We start from the raw sequence: 20967 nt of genomic DNA on the forward strand, positions 1-20967 counted from the left end.
ACCCTATAGAAATGGAACATTGTGAGTCGGGTGATATCTTGCTTTTCTAAGATTATGTCCTCCCAATCTTTGACCTATTCCATCTTCAAATAGATCCCCTCTTTTAAGGATGTCTAGAGACGCCAGGGCTTGTAGAACTTCCAGATCATTAGTCACCGGCAACCAGTGACACCACTCCACCAGTGTAAGCGGGGAATACAGGATTGAGGCAGCTTGTCTTTTCATTAAATTTTGCCAAGCGGTGGCGTGTATGCAGTCCAAGAAACCCGCATACCCAGACGTCGCCTGGTGCAGGAAAGCAGCTAAGGGGGATGGCGCAGCCACAACCCTTTCTATATGCAAATGCGGAGGAGGGGATTGTTGGTGCATCCAGTAAAACGTGTGAGAACTTTTGCGCTACACTGTAATAGAGTTCTGAGTCCTGTTCTCCGACTCCACCCAGAGAGTAGGGTAAAGTCAAAATATCCCACTTGACACAAGGCCAGCCCACGCCAATCTGACCATTAAGGTCTTGATGCAGTTAAAAAAGTACCTGGGTAAGACCATAGGTATGTTTAAAACAGGAATCTGGGCATCACTACCATCTTCATTAAAGAAATATGGCCCAAGAGAGACCATGGCAACCGCACCCATCTGTTAACATCAAAAAATATACATACATTTATGTTGAGAATATTTGTATATATAGAGATGGTGATCATCATGGGTAGAGGATGAACATTGACAGTTGTAAGCCTCCATGATGTAACACTTTCAAAGTTAAGGCATGTTAAATGTTTAAAACCCCTGCACAGGAGAACCATGTCAGTATTGTATTGTATTGTATTGTATTGTATTGTATTTATTATTTATAACGCGCAACTATCACCCTACGGGTATCCTGGCGCCCAAACAGGAAAGTAGTCAGATGGAACAACAATACACTAGCTGTCATGTCATATAAAACAGCTGCCGGAACTATTAGATGGACTCAAGGGGATTAGACTTTGGTGAACAGCCATGTTTTCAGGCTCTTTCTGAATCCCAACAGGGTGTCAATTTGCCTGACTTTCTGGGGAAGCTCGTTCCACAGCCTAAATGCAGAAGTGCAGAAGGCTCTGCCTCCCATCCTCGATCTCCTGACCCTGGTAGTTACTGCCAAACCCAGGCTAGAGGAGCGCAGGGACCTGGTGGGCTTATACCAGGTGAGCCTTTCCTGTAAAGGAATATGTCCCGTGTTGTGCAGGGCTCTGTACACAATACATAGGGACTTAAAGGCAACTCTACTCCCGATTGGCAGCCAGTGTAGGTCTCTGAGCGCCAACGTAGTGGAGGAACTGCGAGGTCTTTTAAGTGCCAGCTTGGCCGCTATAGACTGGACCCTCTGGAGCCCTTGTAAGATGTATAAGGGTGCCCCTAAATATAGAGAGTTACAGTAGTCCAGTCTGGCCATGATCACACTCCTAACCACTAGCGGTCTAGATTCATCAGGCAGAAGGGGCAAAATCTGTCTGAGCGCTTTCAGCAGTCCAAAGCAGACACTGATGGTTTTATTGGTCTGAGAGGTCATTTGGAGATCCGCATCAAACAGTACCCCTAGATTGCGCACGGTCTTAACTGGGATGCAAGGATCAGCTCCCGGCGCAAGCCTGATCTCGTAGGAGGGTTGCTGACTCAGTTTAGCTGACGAGCAGTAGACTACCTCCGTCTTCCCCTCGTTAAATTGGAGGGAGTTTATTTTCAGCCACCTGGAGAGCCTGCTCATGCAGTTCTGAAAGGTCTCCATGGTCACCGCCTGTCTTCCTTCTAAGGAGAACACCAGTTGGGTGTTGTCGGCGTAATTTATCAAATCTATTCCATAGGATTTAATCATGGGGATCAGAGGCTGCAGATAAAGATTAAAAAGAATAGGGCAGATCGAGGAGCCCGAGGTACTCCATGACAGACCAGGGACTTGGGAGATGAAAAGGGTGCTAGGGTCACCACCTGTTGTCTGCCTGTCAGGTAGGATTGTATCCACCTCAGGGCCTTGCCCTTCACGGCCAGTTTTTCCAGCCTACTTAGCAGAACTGCATGGCAAACCGTGTCGAATGCGGCCGACATGTCCAACAGCACCAAGACTGAGGAGTTGCCATTGTCGGCTCGCATTCGAAGGGTGTCCAGCATGGTTGCCAATGCAGTTTCTGTTCCGTGGCCTGGGCGGAAGCCAAATTGGTCCCTGTCCAATAGGCAGTTGTCTTCCAGATATCCTGACAGGGACCTACTGACCACCTTTTCCACGATTTTTATCGGGTAGGGCAAGAGGGATATGAGCCTGAAGTGAGCCGGAATAGTAGGGTCCAGCGCAGGCTTTTTAAGCAGGGGGGTGACCACTGCCTGCTTCCATGCTTCCGGCACTATACCTTCCTCAAGGGATTGGCGCCAGATCTGATGCATCCAGGGAAACAGCTCTGGCCCATATTCCTTCCAGATCCTATGCGGAAGGGGGTCTAAAGGCGACCCTGTTGACACATTATGGGCCAGACTAAAAAAGAGCTCCTCTGTAAGAGGGGTGCATTTTTCCAATGATGACAGTATTGGTAGAGGTTCCTCTTCTTCTATCTGTGCCCCTGCATCTTTGCAGCTAGCCCTTTCCTCCTTCAGCCCCCCCACTATTTTAGCAATCTTTTCCTCAAAATAGATCGCAATCTCATCACATAGTTCTTGAGTTGCAACCACCTTATTACTCATACAGGTGAGAGATCCCTTATGATATTAAAAAGGGTTTTGGTACTGTTAGGGGACTGAAGAATAGTAGTGGCATAGAAGAGTGCCTTAGCTTTGGCAATAGCTCCTTAATATTTTGCCTGTTCCACTTTCAGCAGTTTATCCGGCTCTGAATAGCATCTACGCCATTTCCTTTCTGCCTGTCGGCATACATTGCGTAGGGATTTCAGCTCCTCATTAAACCAGGGAGCTGATGGTTTCCTCTTAATCTTTATTTTTTTCAAAGGGGCACATCTATCCAGGGTATTTATGATGTGATTGCAATACTTTTGATAGTTCAAGTCTACCGATTCCTCTGGATCATAAGATATGTTGCTTATAAAGATAGACTTTGTTTTATCCTTTGGTAATTTAGACCAAATCCGTCCCTTCCTATAAGTCACCGGGCACTCACTTCCATTCCCCTCCGTGAGTATGGAGATCTGGAAATGGATTAAAGAGTGGTCGGTCCAGCACTGAGGTAGGATATCAATCATCTTAGTCTCAGTCGGGTTGGCAAAAACCAGATCTAAGATATGTTCCCCTGAGTGAGTTGGTTTCTGTACCAGCTGATCAAAGCCCCAGTTTCCACAGATGTCCTTCAGATCCCTCAGATGGCTCCCCAGGGACCAATTGTCCCATAGATTAAAATCTCCCAGGATCAGCATTCTGGAGTGGGTCAGGGCAAGGGCAGCAATGGTGTCAAACAGCACCTGGTATTGTGTATCCGCACCAGGTGGTCTATAACATATCAATCCAGTCAGGATCCTGCCTTTTGGTTCTTGCAAGGAGAAGCCCAGTAGCTCCACCCCCACCATCCCATCAATCTGTAGGGGGGAAAAGTCCCACTTATCCTTATAAATCACTCCAAGCCCCCCTCCTCTTCCTAGTGGCCTAGGTTTATGGATTAGCTTATACCCTTCCGGGCACGAAAAACCCATCTCTACAGAGGTGTCCACACTAGTCCACGTCTCCGTGATGAATAGGGCATCTAGGTCCATGTCATTTAGCAAATCTGACACTTCCTGGTGATGTTTTACCAGGGATCTACTATTGATCAGCCCACAATCCAGCATTACAGAGGACTGTGGTAGAGCATTTTGAGATGTTCCCTCTACCCTCTTACCTATGGCTAATAGCTCGTCCTTGGAATACCTACAACCGACAGCGGTCTTGGCCCTAAGCCCGTCCGGGGCCCGGACGGGCACAGACGGGCTTTCCTCTGGCGCTCTACTAATCCTTAAATGAGGTGTGGCAGAGGGCACTTGCAAACACTAGAGCGCTAGCCCCTGGAGCGTTTCTAAGCCCACACCCAAAATGGCGGTCGGGAGTGAGGCGGTGCTAAATTCACCCGATTGGTGAGTACTGTAGGGTCTTTATTAATTTGTAGGCAATGCGAGCATAGGGGGAGCGTGGAATACAATTATGGATTACCACAGAATCAGTATTGTAAAATATATCACCACAACACAAACAATTTTTTAAAAAAACGAGCAAAGTACTCCTAAAAATATTATTGAGCAGCAGAAGTTCTAAAAGAGCAGCAACAGCGTGACAATCCTATTCGTTTAAACATTATGTTGGTGACAGATAGGCATCTCTTACCATGAAAATTGTGCAAAATCCCTGAAAAGTGTTGGAGGTAGGGCAAAGGCAGGGGTAGCGCAAAGCCCCCATACCCCAACTTTATTGTCTGTCTCCTCTGCTAGCTCTGTTTTCAACCAGACAAGTCCTATGAAATGAAAAAATGAAACCTATTTGGGCTTGGCATAAGCCCAGATTTTTATACCTGTAAGATGGTGTTCTTCCCAATTAAAGGCAGCCACCATAGAGAAGAGCCCAGAAAACACAATTTATCTCTAGAGGACTTCATGTCTGAGTACATTATCCTGTGGCCGTACTTTCTCTCGAGGTTGGAACAAACAGAAGAGAAAGGTGCTATGAGGAATGCTTGAAAGGTAAATATAACCCCCAGACCAAAATACTATTAAAGAGGAATAATAGAAAAGGATTCAGCAGCAATGCAAGCTTAATGTAATTTTTACATTTATTTCTATTTTCTCGTGGTTTTTTAAAAAGCATCACCTGATGTCAAAAGAAGTGCATTACAAACTAAGCATTTGAGCACAGCATAAAAAAACATTTCTAATGGATCCCTCGAACTGTAGATTCATCACCTTTTGAATACTCCCAAGGCATTAGATTGAGCTCAGAACTTTTCAGCAGGATTCTGGCATACTGACAGATGGCTAGTGCGCCTCTGCGCCAACATCATTCCACTTCAGAAGTAACGGTGAGGGTGGCATATAAGAGCCATCCATTTGCAGTGACATCATTTCCTTTATTTATGCGCCAACAGATGCAGATAGGGAGCCATCCCTAGTTTCTGCTTAAGACAATTCCTGATTTTAATGTCTTTTATTTATCACCAAAATGATACCAGGGTGAAAGGAAAATGCCAATAACTACAAATACAGGGTTTAAGTCGTGTAGGGACTGTCACAAGCAAATATCTGTGATAGATCCCCCTCAGGTATGTATTTGGTGCTTGGGGTCAGAACACACCTCCAAGGCCTGGGTAAATGAGCTCAGATCAACCTGAAGGCCAAACTAGGCCTAGAGTTGAAGCTTTACATAGCCAAATGTCAGAAGACTCCATGCTGTGACCACTCGACAAGACGGGGCTATTCCAGCTCCTGAAGTTGTTCTCATGGCAGATCATTGTCACGGTTGAAGTTATCGGTAAGCCAAAAAAGAAGCACAAGCCTTCCAAACAAGACTCGAGTCTTCCTCCCACTCTCCAACTCCTCCAAAGGCGTGGGGGCATGGACGTTCCTCTTAGTTTCATTCCCAGATTCAATCTTTTCAGAAATTATTCAGACTCTTGCCCGGAGGCAACTCGAATTTCTAAGGCCATTGGCAACACTGCAGCAGATGGAAGACTTTCGCTGGACCATTCTGCATCTCTTTGACAACCTACTGGCTTCCTCTGATGCACCTTCGGGCTCCAAGGAATTATGAGGACCGCCAACTGAAATGCCAGTGATGGATCTGCTGTTTGAGCCAGGTAGAACCTCTGAACCAGCTGCGGTTTCTGCAACATCTCTATTGTCAAATTATCTCCTGGTGCCACTCCCTGCTCTGGATCCCCATGCATCCCTGTCAGTCCAGGAGAAAGAGTGCTGGCTGACTCCGAGCTGAACTCACCTTGACCGAGGCTGGTAGCAGGCATTTGGCAACTCATCAGACTCTAATAAGTCACTTTTGCCTCAATGGAGAGCTCAGGTTCTCCACAACCGTTTTTTGGGCAGATTCAGGCAACAAACAATATGATGATGAAGATAATCTAGTAACTCACTATACTGACAATACCTGGTACAAGAAGCTAAATGATGCCAGTGGTTTGGACAGTTATCCATACACTGGCTTAGTTTCACCACCTGGGCCTGCCACTGAGGAAAGTGTCCCTCTTCTCTGTGGTGATGCGGAGAGCAGCAGATGCCCTTAACCTCCCAACTAATGACCATGTGGGTAAATACAAATGTTCGCCCCAAGGTCCTACAACCTAGGCAGACGCACACAAAGCCACTTCTGCCTTTTAATGAGGCTCTGAAGGATACTCAGCATGGGACATGTGCAATGCCATGTCCCAGGCCTCCAGTAAACAGACAAAGAGCCTAGTAACATTGCCCTACTATGGACGTCAGAGCCTTCTTGACACAACATACAACGCCTGAAAGTCTACTGGTTCTGGCATCCACAAGCAGTATAAACCCAAATGCTTTCCTTACCACTCCACAGGACCATGAATCCAAAAGTATTACAACCTTTATCAATCACATGTTCTCATCGGCTAGCCTGGGCCTGCACTCTGTCAACGCCAGTGCTTGCTTGGGAGCTACTGCCACGCGCTTAGGGACATGTTGCCCCTGTGTTACCTGCTGTTCCTGAATACTTATGCCCTTTTCTCACACAGGTCCTCCAAAACACCTGCAATGCAGCACAATATTAGTCATTAGAAGTAGTCTGGACACTGTTTAAGTTGAGCAATTGGTACCAGTGTGGCATTCAAATAACATGCCTGGAAAAGGTCTATGGGTTTCTCCGTAGATGTCCAATCGTGTCTCATAGACATGCCCTTCGATGGCGCTCGACTTTTCAGCGAAAAAGCATATTTAGACCTTGAGCGATTTAAAGATAGCAGGGCCACAGCTTGCTCTATGGGCCTGTCTGCTCCTGCATGACAATTCCAAAAACATTTTCGACACAACAGTGGCTGTCGCAGGGGCTACCAATTTGGTCAGCAAAGGCCTATGCAATCTGCTCAGCAGTCTCCACAGCGATTTTGTGTCCAAGGCTCTGGATCACACAGTCAGCATGGACAGCAGGGGCAGGGTGAAGCCCAGTCCCCCACCCTTCAGCTGTCACATCACTACTTCGGTGTGCCCTTCTACACAGACTGCCACCCTGTCGGAGGCAGGATCCAGCGTTTTCTTGCAGATTGGAAAACAATCACTTCAGCTTAATGGTTCCTGCTAATAGTCCATCAGGGCTAACCCCTACCATTTACTTGTATGCCCCTGCAACTTCCACCATCCTTAAGTTAGCTGCTAGAGGACCATCTCTCTGTTTTACAGCCGGAAGTACAGGCCTTGTTGGCCAAAAGAGCCAGAGAGAGGTTTCCTGCTTCAGAAATATTCACTGGCTGCTGTTTTGTGGTGCAGAAGGAGGGCTGAGGCATCTGTTATTTTTAAAATCTTGCCATCTTATTGCCTTCCTGTGAAAAGACAAATTCAGGATTCTCAAACTTGCCCAGGTCTTGTCAGCCCTTGATACTGGATGGTAGCACCGCCCTTGCAAGGTCTTGTCTGTCCTTGAACCTGGAGACTGGTTGACTAGCTTGATCGTTTCGCTACCACTCAGAACACGTAATGTCAGCAGTTTTGCTCATTGGAATTCTCAAGATAATTCTCTTTCTGAAGAGTGGAGCTCGGGATTCCTGTATGCCTTCCCGCTGCTACCTCTCCTGTCATGAGTTTTCAAGAAGATCAGGCACGACTGGGCCAAAATCATCCTAGTGGCACCAGTTTGGTCAGGAGAGTGTGATTCCCCCTTATCTCCTGGGCACCAGCATTTGTCCTCCAATCAGACTGCAGCACGGTGCAGTGGATTGAAATAGTTGGACGTGTACTTTTAACTTTTGCACGCCTTGGTGGTGAAAATCTCTAAGATTCGTTTTTTACCACTGCAAGGCTTACCTCTCCCCTAGGATAAGATTGGGTTAACTTATTACATTTAGTGATAACTTTCAATTGGGATTAGGTAGGAATGGAATTTAAAACCCTCGATTTGTAAAATTGGATTTTAAGTCATGATTCTGGAATACCACTTTTATTAAGTTGGCTTTTTCTTGTCCTAACCATTTGGTACAAGTAGCTTTTTTCCTGGGTCACATGACTAGGTGCAGCTGGCAGTTGGTCTTTGTGTGTTGCCACTGGACAGTAAGACAGAGGAGCATGTGTTGGCAGGAAGGGTCATTTCTGACTTGATGAGGGGGGAGCTGTCACCTACCACACTTGCACATCAAAAAGGGTTTGGCACCAGTCTCTTGTGACCCCAGCAAGTTGGGGTAGGGGCATAGAGGCAGGAAATTCCCCAAACTTCTGGGGTTAGAAACCTCCAGAACCTTCCCCTACTTCAAAGCGGGCACCAGAGATAAATATTGGGCCTTCATACCCAAAGCTTTAGTACACCTCTTGACCTGCAGAAGATGCGGAAGTACTGTTGTGCTGCTCTGCAAGAAGGACTCTGTTGACCTGCTGCCTGAGTGAAAGGACTGGACCGGTTTCTTGAACCCAGGCCGACCAAGGCTAGCCTCCTGATTGGGGCCTCAGGGACAGGAAAGGCTCTTCAACCACCTTGAACCCAGCAACTGGGCTCTGTCTGCTCAGAGTCCTACCCCCAAGTGATGCCATCCCAGCCCTGGACCCTTGGAAGTGGGCCTTAAGGTGCTCTGCCAGCCCAGCTGTGGTGCTGTGAAGCAGAACTAATGCGTGACGCATTTCCTCGACGCTGCATCGGAACAACAGCAGTGTGTCGCATCCCTGATCCTGGACCTCACATCACAGCTCGCATTCTCCCCGGAATCGCTGCTGCGTATCACATTAATAAGGCTTTGCAACCTTGCAGCATTTTGGAACCATTGTGTGCAACTCCCCTACAATGCAGGACTTCACATTGCAAGCCCCTCGTTGACACTATCCTCAAGAATGATGCAGGACTCCACATTGCAGCCCCTAGCTTCTCTGAACTGCCACTGTGCAATGCATTCTCTATGCAGGTTCTCGCAATGCTCCGCAAACCAGGATTTATCTAACTTCTCTTCAGCAGGCCTAACTTGCTTCCAGTTTCTGGACCACACTCCATCGCGGTCAGCCTGAACTTGTGACCTTATCCCTGTTTTGCGCGACCAGATAACCACAGTTGGCGCTTTGTGCTTTCAGGCAATATTTTTACTTAAAACTTTGAAATAGTAGATTCCTGTTTATACTGATAGAAATGTTTTGATTTTGGTGTCAAATAATGTATTAAATCTTAAGCTATTTTTTTTAGATTTGTGTGGGAATTTTCTTGCTTTGTGTTTTCACTTTTTTACTGTTTGAAATGTTCCATAAATACTTTACACATTGCCTCTAATTTAAGCCTGACTGCTTTTTGCCAAGCTACCAGAGAGTTTGAGCACATTTTAATTTGGGCTTTGCTTGTGTTTCACTCTGATGGGAGGGATGACAAGTCAGTAGTGTACCCCAATAAAGCCTCTGCTTTAATATGCCTAACATTTAGTTCCAGCTTTTAAGGAACTCTTGCCCAAGTTCACAGCCCTAACACAAGAATATACAAAATGGGGCAATCATGCTGGCTCTGATCTGAGTCACTTAATATCCTACGTGTAACTGTGTGTCAGGTACTTACCAGGTCTTCTAAATACCTCTTATTCCCTCCGAAATGGGCATAACATACGAAGCCTGTGTTTTGTTTTCCTGCTTTATTGCCACAGATATGGCCTGCCAGAATTGGTGTGGGGCAAACTGCGTGGGTATGGTTATTTATTGCAACCAGTAGTTTCTCTATGCAGAGAACAAGGCAGATTCAAAATTCCAATCACCCTGCAAACTGGTTTGCTCAAGGACCAATTTTGCCCATTATTCTTAATGGATGTCTAACTAGAGGATGAGGTAGAACTTGGGGAGAGGATGTAGCCTTATGTCTAGAGCAACGAACCTCGAAGCTGGGGAACCGGGTTCGAGTCTCGGCAGGGACGCTTAACATGCTGTGATTCTGGGCAAATCACTTAATATCCCCGTGCCTAACAAAAAACAAACTAATGAGTCCATCTGTAACGAAACTGGTGCTCATGTAAAGCTCTCTGATACCGGATATCTCCGGGTCAAGTTTGCGCTAGGCAAAACTCAAATATTAAAAAAAGAAATTTAAAAAAAAGATTTGACACAAACAGCAGACCTAAAGCAGGATAGGTTTTCAGTCTCCCAGTAGCAGATGTGTTGTAATGTAACCCATGTTTCTTGGAACATAACACTCAGTAAGGATTTCTAAACATGTGGCCATTTCTTGTTATGTCAACATTGCAGCAGGCAAAATGCATTTCATGCAGCAAATGTAACAGTTATCTGTTAGCAGCCTATTTGAAGAATGTGACACTGAAGAATCCATGCTTTAAGAGGAAATTGTGTTCTTTTAACTAGGTTTGTCTTGCTAGGGTATCTTTCATAACTGTGTGCAAAGGTTATGGCTTAAACCCTGGAGAAACACCTTTCCTTTGTGTATTTTCTAACTAAAATAGCACCTGAAAGCTACTACCTGCATCTAATCTTGGGCATGAGTGAAACCCAATCATGATGGTTGTCTCAAGATGTTCTTGTCACTCTCTAACTGTGGATTCTGTAGAGCATGTGTTGTAGGTAGTTATTTGCTCAGGGTGAATGTCTTATTTTAACTGTATTCAAGTAGCAATGTTTAAAAATATTGTTTCAGGTGGTACAAAGCCAATTATAGTATGGCGGAAAAACTTGATTGGGGAAGAGATAAGGGCTGTGACTTTGTGATGAAGAGCTGCAAATTCTGGATGGACAAACAGCGAGAGGGGTAAGGATTGTTTCATTCAATTCAAAAGCTAATGATTCTCATCCCTTGGAAAAGTGTCTTGGTGCTGGAAGCTAATATCTTTTTAGAACAATCACAAGAGAAATGATGGCAAACTGTTCTTATTGTGCTCTCCTTTTTCTTCTAGCCCGATTCCTAATGGCACATTTCTTAGTTAAACATTTGTCCATTTAAAGTACTGCAGATGTGAATTAGCACCCACAAACTTAGTATATAAAGATCAGTTGATAACAAACTTTAATCTTGTATTTCTTAGGAACATTTGCAGTCTGTAATGTAATCCATTTCAGAAGTTCAGAAGGGAAGGATAGTAGAACAGGATTTGAAGGAGTACAATTGTTGCTGAACAAGGTCAGCAAGGGCCCTGTCCTTACTAGAAATCATTAAGCCAATCTGTCTGGTTTGCACTTTGAGTTGCATTGTGAGTTATGAGCCTTTTTTTTTTTTACTTTGCCAATGCTTCTTAGAAGCGGTTCTGAAGAAGCTTGAGAAGGAGTGACCAGGATCACAAAACAGCAGCAGCTGCTCCCTGGGACACCGTAGGAAGAAGAATACATCCAGATAAACAAGAGCATATCAGTGAGACTAAATGCTCCTGTGAGCTGAGCCAAGATGGGATTGGCACTGTCTCAGGTCAGTGGCAGCCATTTAGGGCTGACTCAAAGTCATGCAGCCTCTGCTGAGGATTTGCTAAATCTCTAAGGAAATAAACATTTTGTTTCCTAACGTACAGTTCATCAGGAGCTGCTGGGTCTTCTCTCATTATTATATGGGTTTCCTGTCAAATTCCTTTTTTTTGTTGACATGTCCCTTCCCAAGCCTTCAGTCTTTCAGCCATGTAGAAAAATTGTCTGTATTGGTTATACATCCAGGTTACAGTTGTTGGTGATGCCTCCGATGAGGCCAAACTGGGGTGGTGTGGTGAGCAAAAGAACGATGGATTAAACCCAGATCCTTGTGACTGTGGGTGAATGTTTGCATTGTTCAGCATTCTGTCCATCATGTATTCCTTTTGCTTTTGTCACCCTAAGTGGAAAAGGTATGCCCAGATGTGCGCCACTGGGTTCAAGCTAGCGTGGCTGATGAGGGGTGATGCTCCGAAACCAGTCCTAGGATGCTTGTTTCCGCTCCAGGGAGGACCTGGCTTGGCAGTTCAGGGTGGACTGTTCCCATGGGGAACAGGGTCAAGACTGATTTGTGTACAGCTGGATCAAAACTGGGGTGGCGTGGTGAGAAAAAGAACGATGTATTAAACACAGATTCTTGTGACTGGGGGTGAATGTTTGCATTGGTCAGCATTCGTCCATCATGTGATCCTTTTGATTCAGATCAGACCACGTCATTAGCGGCTGCACTCAGTGCCCTTATTCTGGCAAAATACTTTCTGGTGTGGGACAGCATTGTTTCTGTCTTCTAAGGAAGAGTCTGGCTAAAATGCCACTCAAATAAGCACTTTGTTATTCTTGCTTCAGATCCGATCCCTCATAGTGAAGAAACTGAAGCTTGGCTGAACCTAAGCAAGCTACCTAGTTCTGCTGGGGCTTCAACAAAACAAATCCAGGCTTTCTGACAAGCCATACTGTCAGTCATTTCATCACACAGACCTGCTGCTGCCCCAATGGTGCAGCACTATCGAATTCGACCCCAAGCATGACTGTTCTGATAACTACAAGTTCGGCAGCACCCAGCTTAGTTATTAGAACACATTCAACACATGCAGCTCTTTTAGTAGCATGGTCCACTCAAAGTGTTTTTGGGAGGAGGGAAGACACTATCGGCATAGGTGTGGATCTCCAAGGACGCACCTGTTCTGACCTAATCTTAAAAACAGGAGGAAGAGGTAGGAAAAATTGAGATGTCAGAGATGAAGAAAGAAACAAAGCCACAGATGCACTCAAGGTTCATGTTTAGTGCTGACTCAAATGCCTTTGAAAGGAATTTCTTACTTCTAGCCCACCTGGAATGAGGATGACAACAATAAACTAAATAACTTACTGCTGCAGGAGCAGTCATAAGTAAGGCTCCTTGTTCATCACCATGAATCGGAGAGGACTTAATGCCTCCCCAGGGTGAGATTTTCCAGTTGCTTTGGGTCATATCACACAAGAACAAACTACTTTTTTGCTGTAATAAAAAGATCTGTGGAGCCTTAAGAGCTCTCTTTGTATTCTGAAAAGTAGAATTTTAATTTGTTCAATCAAATACTGACTTAGGAGCTTCAGAGGTAGTTATTTTATTCAGACAAGTGCTCCCTAACACAGCTTGGGAGAAATGTCAATCGATGCTTGCTGTGGCTTGACACGCTGAAAAGAAACCAGTCTGCATCCAGAGGTCTTGTGCTTCTTAGATATTCTAACAGCGAAAAAGCCTTGTTGGGTAGGCCTTTTCAGTAAAATTAAAGCAAAACACTGTGTCTTCTGTTCCTTAAGAGTGTGGGTGCTCTTGACAAAAAAGGTTGTTGAATCAGTACATTTGTCACTCTGCTTCCCACATCAAGCTCGGTCACACTGCTATCCCCTCCGACCAGCTCAAGGAAGAGGAGCTTCTTGTCCAACAGCATCCTCCTCCAAGACACCACCCCCAAAAAAATGAGCGGCTGCTTCCCCCTTCTCTGTTTCCCACACTGGTGGGGTGGGGGGAGGTGAGTATTGTCAAACACCTAGACAAGTGGGCAAGATGACAAGTGGGTCTTGTATATTCAAAATGGTTACTCACTCAGGATCAAATCCCCCCCCCCTCCTGCTGTCCCACCAAGGAAAGCATTCTGTCATCAACTAACCTTATTGCAAAAATAAAGTAGACACGCTGCTCCAAAAGGAAGACACAGAGGAGGTCCCATTCTCTATAAAAAAAAGGGGCTTGGAATATACTCCTGCTACTTCGTCGTCCAGAAAAAAGGCCCGAATGGAGAGTACAGGCCCATTTTAGACTTAAGGCTTCTGAACCCATTCATCTGCAACGGAAAATTCAGGATGCTTGCCCTTCACCAGATCTAACACCAACTCCATTAGGGGAACTGGATTGCACCATCGATCTTCAGGATGCCTACTTCCACATTCCGATCGGCAGGAAACATCTGACGTTTCTGCTCTTCAGAGCGGCATCCAAGCACTACCATTACAAATTACTGCCCTTAGTGCTCAAATCAACACCTCACACATTCTTGAAATGCATGACAGTAGTCACAGCATACCTGCGGAGGAAGACAATATTTGTCTACCCATACTTGGATAAATGGCTGATCAAAAGCTCCTCCCTATGGCTAATGCAGGAACATTTTCAGATCTGCCGCAAAACCCTACAAGATCTGGGCTTACAAGTCAACTTCAAAAAGTCTATGCAAGTACCGATTCAAAAGATACACTACCTGGGAGCGACTCTAAATACAAAAGACGCAAGAGTGTTTCCTTCGGAGGAGAGATTACCCTCAATAAATACGAAATGTTACACTCTCCTCCAATACCCTCATTCATTGACCAGACAAGTGGAGTCATTACTGGGGTCGATGGCCTTTTGCATCATCATAGTCCTCAATGCCAGGTTACACATAAGGTCACTACAGCAAGCTCAGGAAGATCAGTGGTCTCAGTTTTTGGACCTCTGGGAGGACAAACTGGTTCACATGGTGTCCCAGGGTGGCGAGGGTCGGAGAGGGAGGAGGGGAAGGTGTGGTAGAGATAGAGTCCGAGACTTTAAAGAAGGTTTTACGTGAAGGCTTTATTTTGATATAGGATTTTCTCCTTCTACTGGTAATTCTCTCTCGTGCAAAGGCTGCAGGATCGATGGCCGGTTTTCTTAAGGACTCCAGCTTGCTCTCTGGACAGGTATCTGCTCGTCCCGAAGAATCCCGATGTAGCCACCGTAATGAAAAGAGAAAGAGGACGGATTTAGTGGAAGGTTGTGGGATTCGTTAAAGTAAGGACCTGGAGTGAGGGTAACCTAGTGCACACAGTGAGTTTTTACACAGCCGTAGTGTAGGAGTGCTCGTGCAAGGTACAGGGGAGAGGGTATGAGGACTGTACACGGGGCTATACAATTTTACAGGCTACTCCGTAGGTTGGACCCGATGTCCCACCCAGCCCGCCACTCTGCCCCGTACCTGTTGTAGCCACGCTCCTCCCGTGGGAGCATGGCGGGGCGACTCGTGGGAACGGTGGCCTCCTGGCTTCTCCGACTTCCCTCTGGGCTTCAGGGCTTGGTCTGCACAGTCTTCCTCGTTCGTCCTCTCTTCTGCGATCTGGAATACTCCTTTCTCTTCCGGGAAAACGCAGTCCGTCGCTTCCGGGTCTCTCTCTCCTTTTGACGTCGGAACTCTTGTCCTGGGCAGGGCTTCAATCGTTGAATACTCCCACTTAAAGGGAACAGGTACCTCTAGCTTCTCTTCTTGCCACCAGTGGTCAGGGTCTCGGTCTGCCCACTCCTCCCGCGGGCTGGATTCGGGCTGCTGAATTGAGGGAAGGGAAGTAGGTAAAAGTGGGGTGGCTGACCACCAGTCCGTTTCCGGTGACTGTACCTCCACTGGGGGACCCGCCCCATCACACATGGGCTCTCTACAAACTCGAGGCCTGTGGTTGGACAGGGAGCATCTGTACCACAGCAACATGCTGGAGCTGAGGGCAGTCAATTTCGCCCTCAAGTCTTTTTACCCATCCATAGAAGACAAGCTCTCTCCTGATGCAAACAGACAACACAACCACAATGCATTACTGAACAAACAAGGAGAAACTCAGTACCGTCACCTATCACGGAAGCACAAGCCACCTACCTAGAAGTGACTAATTACAAGGATCCTCACAATCTCTGCCATCCACCTGCCAGGGACACTCAACATCTAAGCAGACTCTCTTAGTCGCAACTTCGCTGCATCTCACAACTAAATTCTAAAGGAAGTAGTTGCACAACACATCTTTCAGGAAAGGGGGCAACCGCAAATTGACCTGTTTGCAAATGAAAACAACAAAAAATACCAAGACTACGCATCCAGGGGCTCCTGACCAGGATTTAAGCGGAATGCCCTTTTGATAAACTAGCCAGAAAGATTTCTCTACGCGTTTCCTCCTATTCCATTGATTCCTTCATTGATCAACAAGCTCTACAGGTATCAGAAAGACCACCCAAGAGGTTGCCTTTAAAAGGTTGAAGGACCGATTTTCAATCCCAACCTGTCCTCGCTGAACTTGACAGCGTGGCTCCTGAGTTCCTCCAGTATGGACACATAGGCTTTATCACAGGACTGTATGGACATTTTGAGAGAGTCCAAGAGCCCTCGACCAGAAAATCATATGCATCCAAGTGGAAACTGTTCTATTTGAGGTGTGCCCAGAATGGTCATCGTCCGATTTTGGGCCAAGAAAGTGCAATCTTACATCATCTTCATCATTTAGCGAGGTGTGGCCTGCAGTTTCCATCTATAAAGGCAGTCCTTGCAGCTATTACTGTCTACAGAAAGTCTCCTTCTGTCAAAGAGCTCCTAGTGGGCCACCCTCTGGTAAGATCACCTTCCCCTCCATGGGAACTCAATTTGGTGCTCTCCAAACTAATGGATCCCTCGTTTGAATCGATACACAGAGCTTCCTTACAATACCTGACTAGGAAAGCACCTTTTCTAGTTGCTGTTACTTAATCACATGGAGCCAGTGAAATCCAGGCTCTATGTGGCTAAGAACCCTATCTGGTATTTAATGCAAATAGGGTGGTCATGAGAACACATCCAAGTTTTCTACCCAAGGTGATTTCCGATTTCCATGTTAATCAGACCAATTCTCTTCCAACATTTTTCCCTAACCCTTCCCCACCAGCGGAGAAGTCTTGCACTTGTTAGATCTTAGGAGAGTCTTTAAGTTTTATTTAGACAAATAAAAAGTTATCAGACAATCTGACCATCTGTTTATCAACTATGGTCCAATGAGAACTAGTATAGCTTCATCCAAGCAAACTATCTCTAGGTGGATAGTCTCTTGTGTAGTGCTTTCCTACCAGTTAGCCAATAAGCGCCTACCTTCTAGACCCAAAGCTCACTCTACGAGGGGTAAGGCAGCTACTGCTGCTCTGCTCAGAAATATACCCATCAAGGAAATTTGCAAGGTTGAAACATAGAGATGGTACATACTTTTACTAAGCATTATTGTCTTGACTCAGGCAGATGCTCAAGTAGGGCAGGCTTCTTTGCGAAACCTCTTTGAGTGATTTATTTTCTGCTGCTATTAAATGATTACATTCCGAAGGGGAGTGGGATGGGCTAGCTACTCAATTCAGTGCTTATGACTATTGATGAGTATTGCCTGAAAGAGAAGGATAGATTGCTTACCTGTAATCCTAGTTATCTTCCATGGGAATACTCATCGAAGTCTTAAGCAACCCTCCCTCCTCTCCCAATGAATATTTAAAGCAGCAGCGGTTATATTGTTAATACTCTAAAGAGACCTGACCTAACTGTCATTTGTGGGGCATAGTGGTCATTGTGGGCAGGAGGTCCTGTGGGGTCGTGAAGGCACATTGCCAGTTTCTTGTTATGTTTTTATTGCAGCCTAGCGGCTAACAATGCCTTCCAATCCATTGCTTGTTCCTTTCAAATAAAGGCTATGTTTTACACTTTAAAGTCTAATTTTTTGTATTACTCTAATGTTAAATTGTTTTTGGGCATTTTAAATGAACAACTGAGTGTAATTTGGGCATTTTTAGCCCTTTCTATAGGCTACGTGTGTTATATTTAATAAGTGCTCCAGGGTCCATGCGCATAGGTAGGCCTATTCAATGCTTATAACATTGATAAGTATTCCCCGGAAAGAGAACCACTAATAGTTGAATCTGTCTGATAGTGTATCACATGTTGCCTGTTGAAGTCAAGTCAAGTCAAGTCAAAGGATTTATATAGCGCACTACATACCCATAGGGTTTCAAGGCGCTTAGGAGGGGGAGGAGAATTACTTGTCAAAAATCCACGTTTTGAGTTGCTTTCTGAATGCTAGGTGGTTCTGGGTAAGGCGAAGGAAAGCGGGGAGAGAGTTCCAAGTTTTAGCAGCCAGGTATGAAAAGGATCTGCCTCCCATGGTGGTCTTGTTGATGCGAGGTACAGTGGCGAGGGCTTGGCTGGAGGAACGTAGTTGGCGGGAGGGGGTGTAGAAGGACAGTCGTGAGTTGAGGCAATCTGGGCCGATGTCGTAGAGTGATTTGTGTGCGTGGGTAAGCAGTCGGAAAGTGATTCTCTTATTGATGGGTAGCCAGTGGAGGTCTTTAAGGTGACCAGAGATGTGATCGTTGCGTGGGATGTCTAATATGAGTCTGGCTGAGGCGTTTTGGATTCGTTGGAGTTTCTTCTGGAGTTTTGCGGTAGTCCCTGCGTAGAGGGTGTTTCCGTAGTCCAGTCGGCTCGTGACCAGAGCGTGAGTGACTATTTTCCTTGTTTCGGAGGGGATCCAGCGAAATGTTTTTCTGAGCATGCGAAGAATGTTGAAGCAGGAAGAGGATACGGCGCTGACTTGTCTGTTCATTGAGAGTGAAGAGTCCAGGATGACGCCAAGGTTCCGTGCGTGGTCTGTCGGGGTGGGTGCTTTTCCGAGGGCTTCCGGCCACCAGGAGTCGTCCCATGCAGAGGGGGATGTACCTAAGATGAGGACTTCTGTTTTGTCTGAGTTCAGTTTCAGACGGCTTTGTTTCATCCATTCGGCAACTTCTTTCATTCCTTCGTGTAGGTTGGTTTTGGCGGTGCTGGGGTCATTGGTGAGGGAAAGGATCAGTTGAGTGTCATCCGCGTACGAGATGATGTTGAGGTTGTGATGGCGTGCGATGACCGCGAGGGGGCTCATGTATACGTTGAAGAGGGTAGGACTGAGTGAGGATCCTTGTGGTACGCCGCAGATGACTTCAGAGGCCTTGGATTTGAAGGGTGGAAGGCGGACTCTCTGGGTTCTTCCGGTGAGGAACGAGGTGATCCATTCAAGTGCTTTTCCTTGGATTCCGATGTTTCTGAGGCGCTGTAGAAGGGTGCTGTGGCAGACTGTGTCGAAGGCTGCGGAGAGGTCGAGGAGGATGAGGGCGACTGTGTCTCCATTGTCCAGTAGAGTTCGAATGTCGTCTGTTGCTGCGATGAGGGCGGTCTCGGTGCTGTGTTTTGCTCGGAAGCCAGATTGTGAGGGGTCGAGGGATTTGTTGGTTTCGAGGAAGGCGGCGAGCTGGTTGAAGGATTACTCTGAAGGATTACTCATGTTTGCCAGCATTTAAGAATTTCTCAGTGGGCGATATTTAAGTTTCCCAGTGATCTTTTTAGGATGAGTGGAGTCTTTATCATGGTACGTTAGAGTCATATAGCTTGTGGAACAGACAAGCAGCAATCGAAACGTAGAGAATATGGATTCTTGTTTTACAAAGATTTAGTTTTGGGGCCTAACAGGTAGAGTAGCAAATGGAGAAAATGCAAGGGAAAGGGGATTGCCTGACTGAGAGTATATGCAGCGTCTCACATATTATGGAGAACAAGTATTGTTATGCAGCCAAAGACCAATACTTCACATGCATGACCAGGTAAAGTGCTAGGCAGGAGAGAGTAGAGAAAGTAGTACAGTGATCAAAGGTTTTCTGATGAGAGAATAGGAAGGGGCTCTGGAAGGAAATTCAGTGTGAAAGGAATCCGGTCAAGAATGAGGTGAGGCAAGAAGGCAACAGATGTTAGTGTGAAGTGGGGGCAATGAGAAGCCAAAGAATGTTCCGCTGCATATACCATGCAATTGATGAAAAAGTAAAAGAAGCAGCCAATCAGGAGGACTCAATTTCCCATCATCCATGCTACACAGGAAGATAGATCACTGCAGTTCCCATCATCCATCCACACAGCACAGGAAGTGACGTCAATGGTTTTCCACCAAAACTGTCTTGAAAGTAAGAAGCCAAGCAAGAAGACTTAATTTTGCATCATCCATTTGCACACCACCCACCGCCTCATGTGCTACTACTCCCTCCCAGGACCTGATTAATGGCACGCTGCGCTAAAGGCAAGCCCATCTGCGCCTGTCTGGGCCTAGACCACACCCTGTGCTAGGAATGAAGGTCCTTCACCTACCTCCCTGCGACCTTGCCACGGTGCTGTGCGCTTTCAACCCTGGCCTCCATGCTCAGTGATGCAGCCACACCGTACCACACAACACAGAGGAAGCATTAACATGCACTCTCTGACAAATTCTAATGTACTCTCAGCAAGTTCTCTTGCACTCTAACTCACCACTCCCACACCAACAGCACCCCATTCACTCACTTCCACACAAAGCAGCCACCCACCAATGGTCACACAGACCATCAATGCAACACGCCAAATTCAAATGCATGCTTCTCAACACCTACTCAATTACCAAACATGCCACAGAGATATAAAGTCTACTGCACAACAGGGCTGCGAACCTACTGGTCCTCAAGGATACAAGGCTTAACCCAACCTCTTCACAGCCATCACTACAGTCCATCCGGGCTGGCTACAGGATTGCCAGGCAAGACCGCACAATTTCGGAGGCGATTTCGCTATCACATTAAAAGGCCACATTAATTACAGCACCTAATCGACACTCCTACAAGCTTCACAGAGTGCCTTATGTTCAAGATATGCAGCACAGCTAGCTTTTTCATGTGAGGAACCCTTGTATACAGACCAACAATGTCGCTGGTGACATCACTGACTTCATCCCTCATCTTCAATGGCAGCACCTTCATCCTTCTCCTAGAGTTTGTTTTACCTAGAAGATTGCACTGACCCAAACTAAATGGCTCTTCTAAAAAAAACTCAGTCTCTGTCTCACCCAGCATGTTACCGAAACCACTCACAACGCCAGACACCTTTTGGACAACATTTTCTCCTCAGTCAGCAACATCACAATCAACATGTCGGCAACTATGACCTGGACCGACCACGTTCTCTTCAGTTTCAGTACACACATCCAGCACTATCGGATCTGCCAGCAGCACACCAGCAACTTGCCAAAAGCCATCAAGAACCTCAACATCTGAATCACTGCATGCACCGACTCCCTGGCTCCTCTCAGTTGCAACCCAACTGCAAGAGTCCGACCACAGGCCAGC

General features: G+C 46.1%; 1 protein-coding gene across 1 annotated transcript in view; it reads left to right on the forward strand.

The window, feature by feature from the left end:
* Positions 1-20967, forward strand: part of LMLN (leishmanolysin like peptidase) — a 319237-nt gene that overhangs the window by 215474 nt on the left and 82796 nt on the right. Inside the window, exon 12 of the mRNA XM_078682424.1 lies at positions 10777-10887. Within this exon, the coding sequence (XP_078538550.1) occupies positions 10777-10887 (111 nt within the window). The remainder of the gene's footprint in view (positions 1-10776; positions 10888-20967) is intronic.

The sequence above is a fragment of the Lissotriton helveticus genome, chromosome 3_1 (genome assembly GCF_964261635.1).
Source record: "Lissotriton helveticus chromosome 3_1, aLisHel1.1, whole genome shotgun sequence".
Classification (NCBI taxonomy): Eukaryota; Metazoa; Chordata; class Amphibia; order Caudata; family Salamandridae; genus Lissotriton; species Lissotriton helveticus.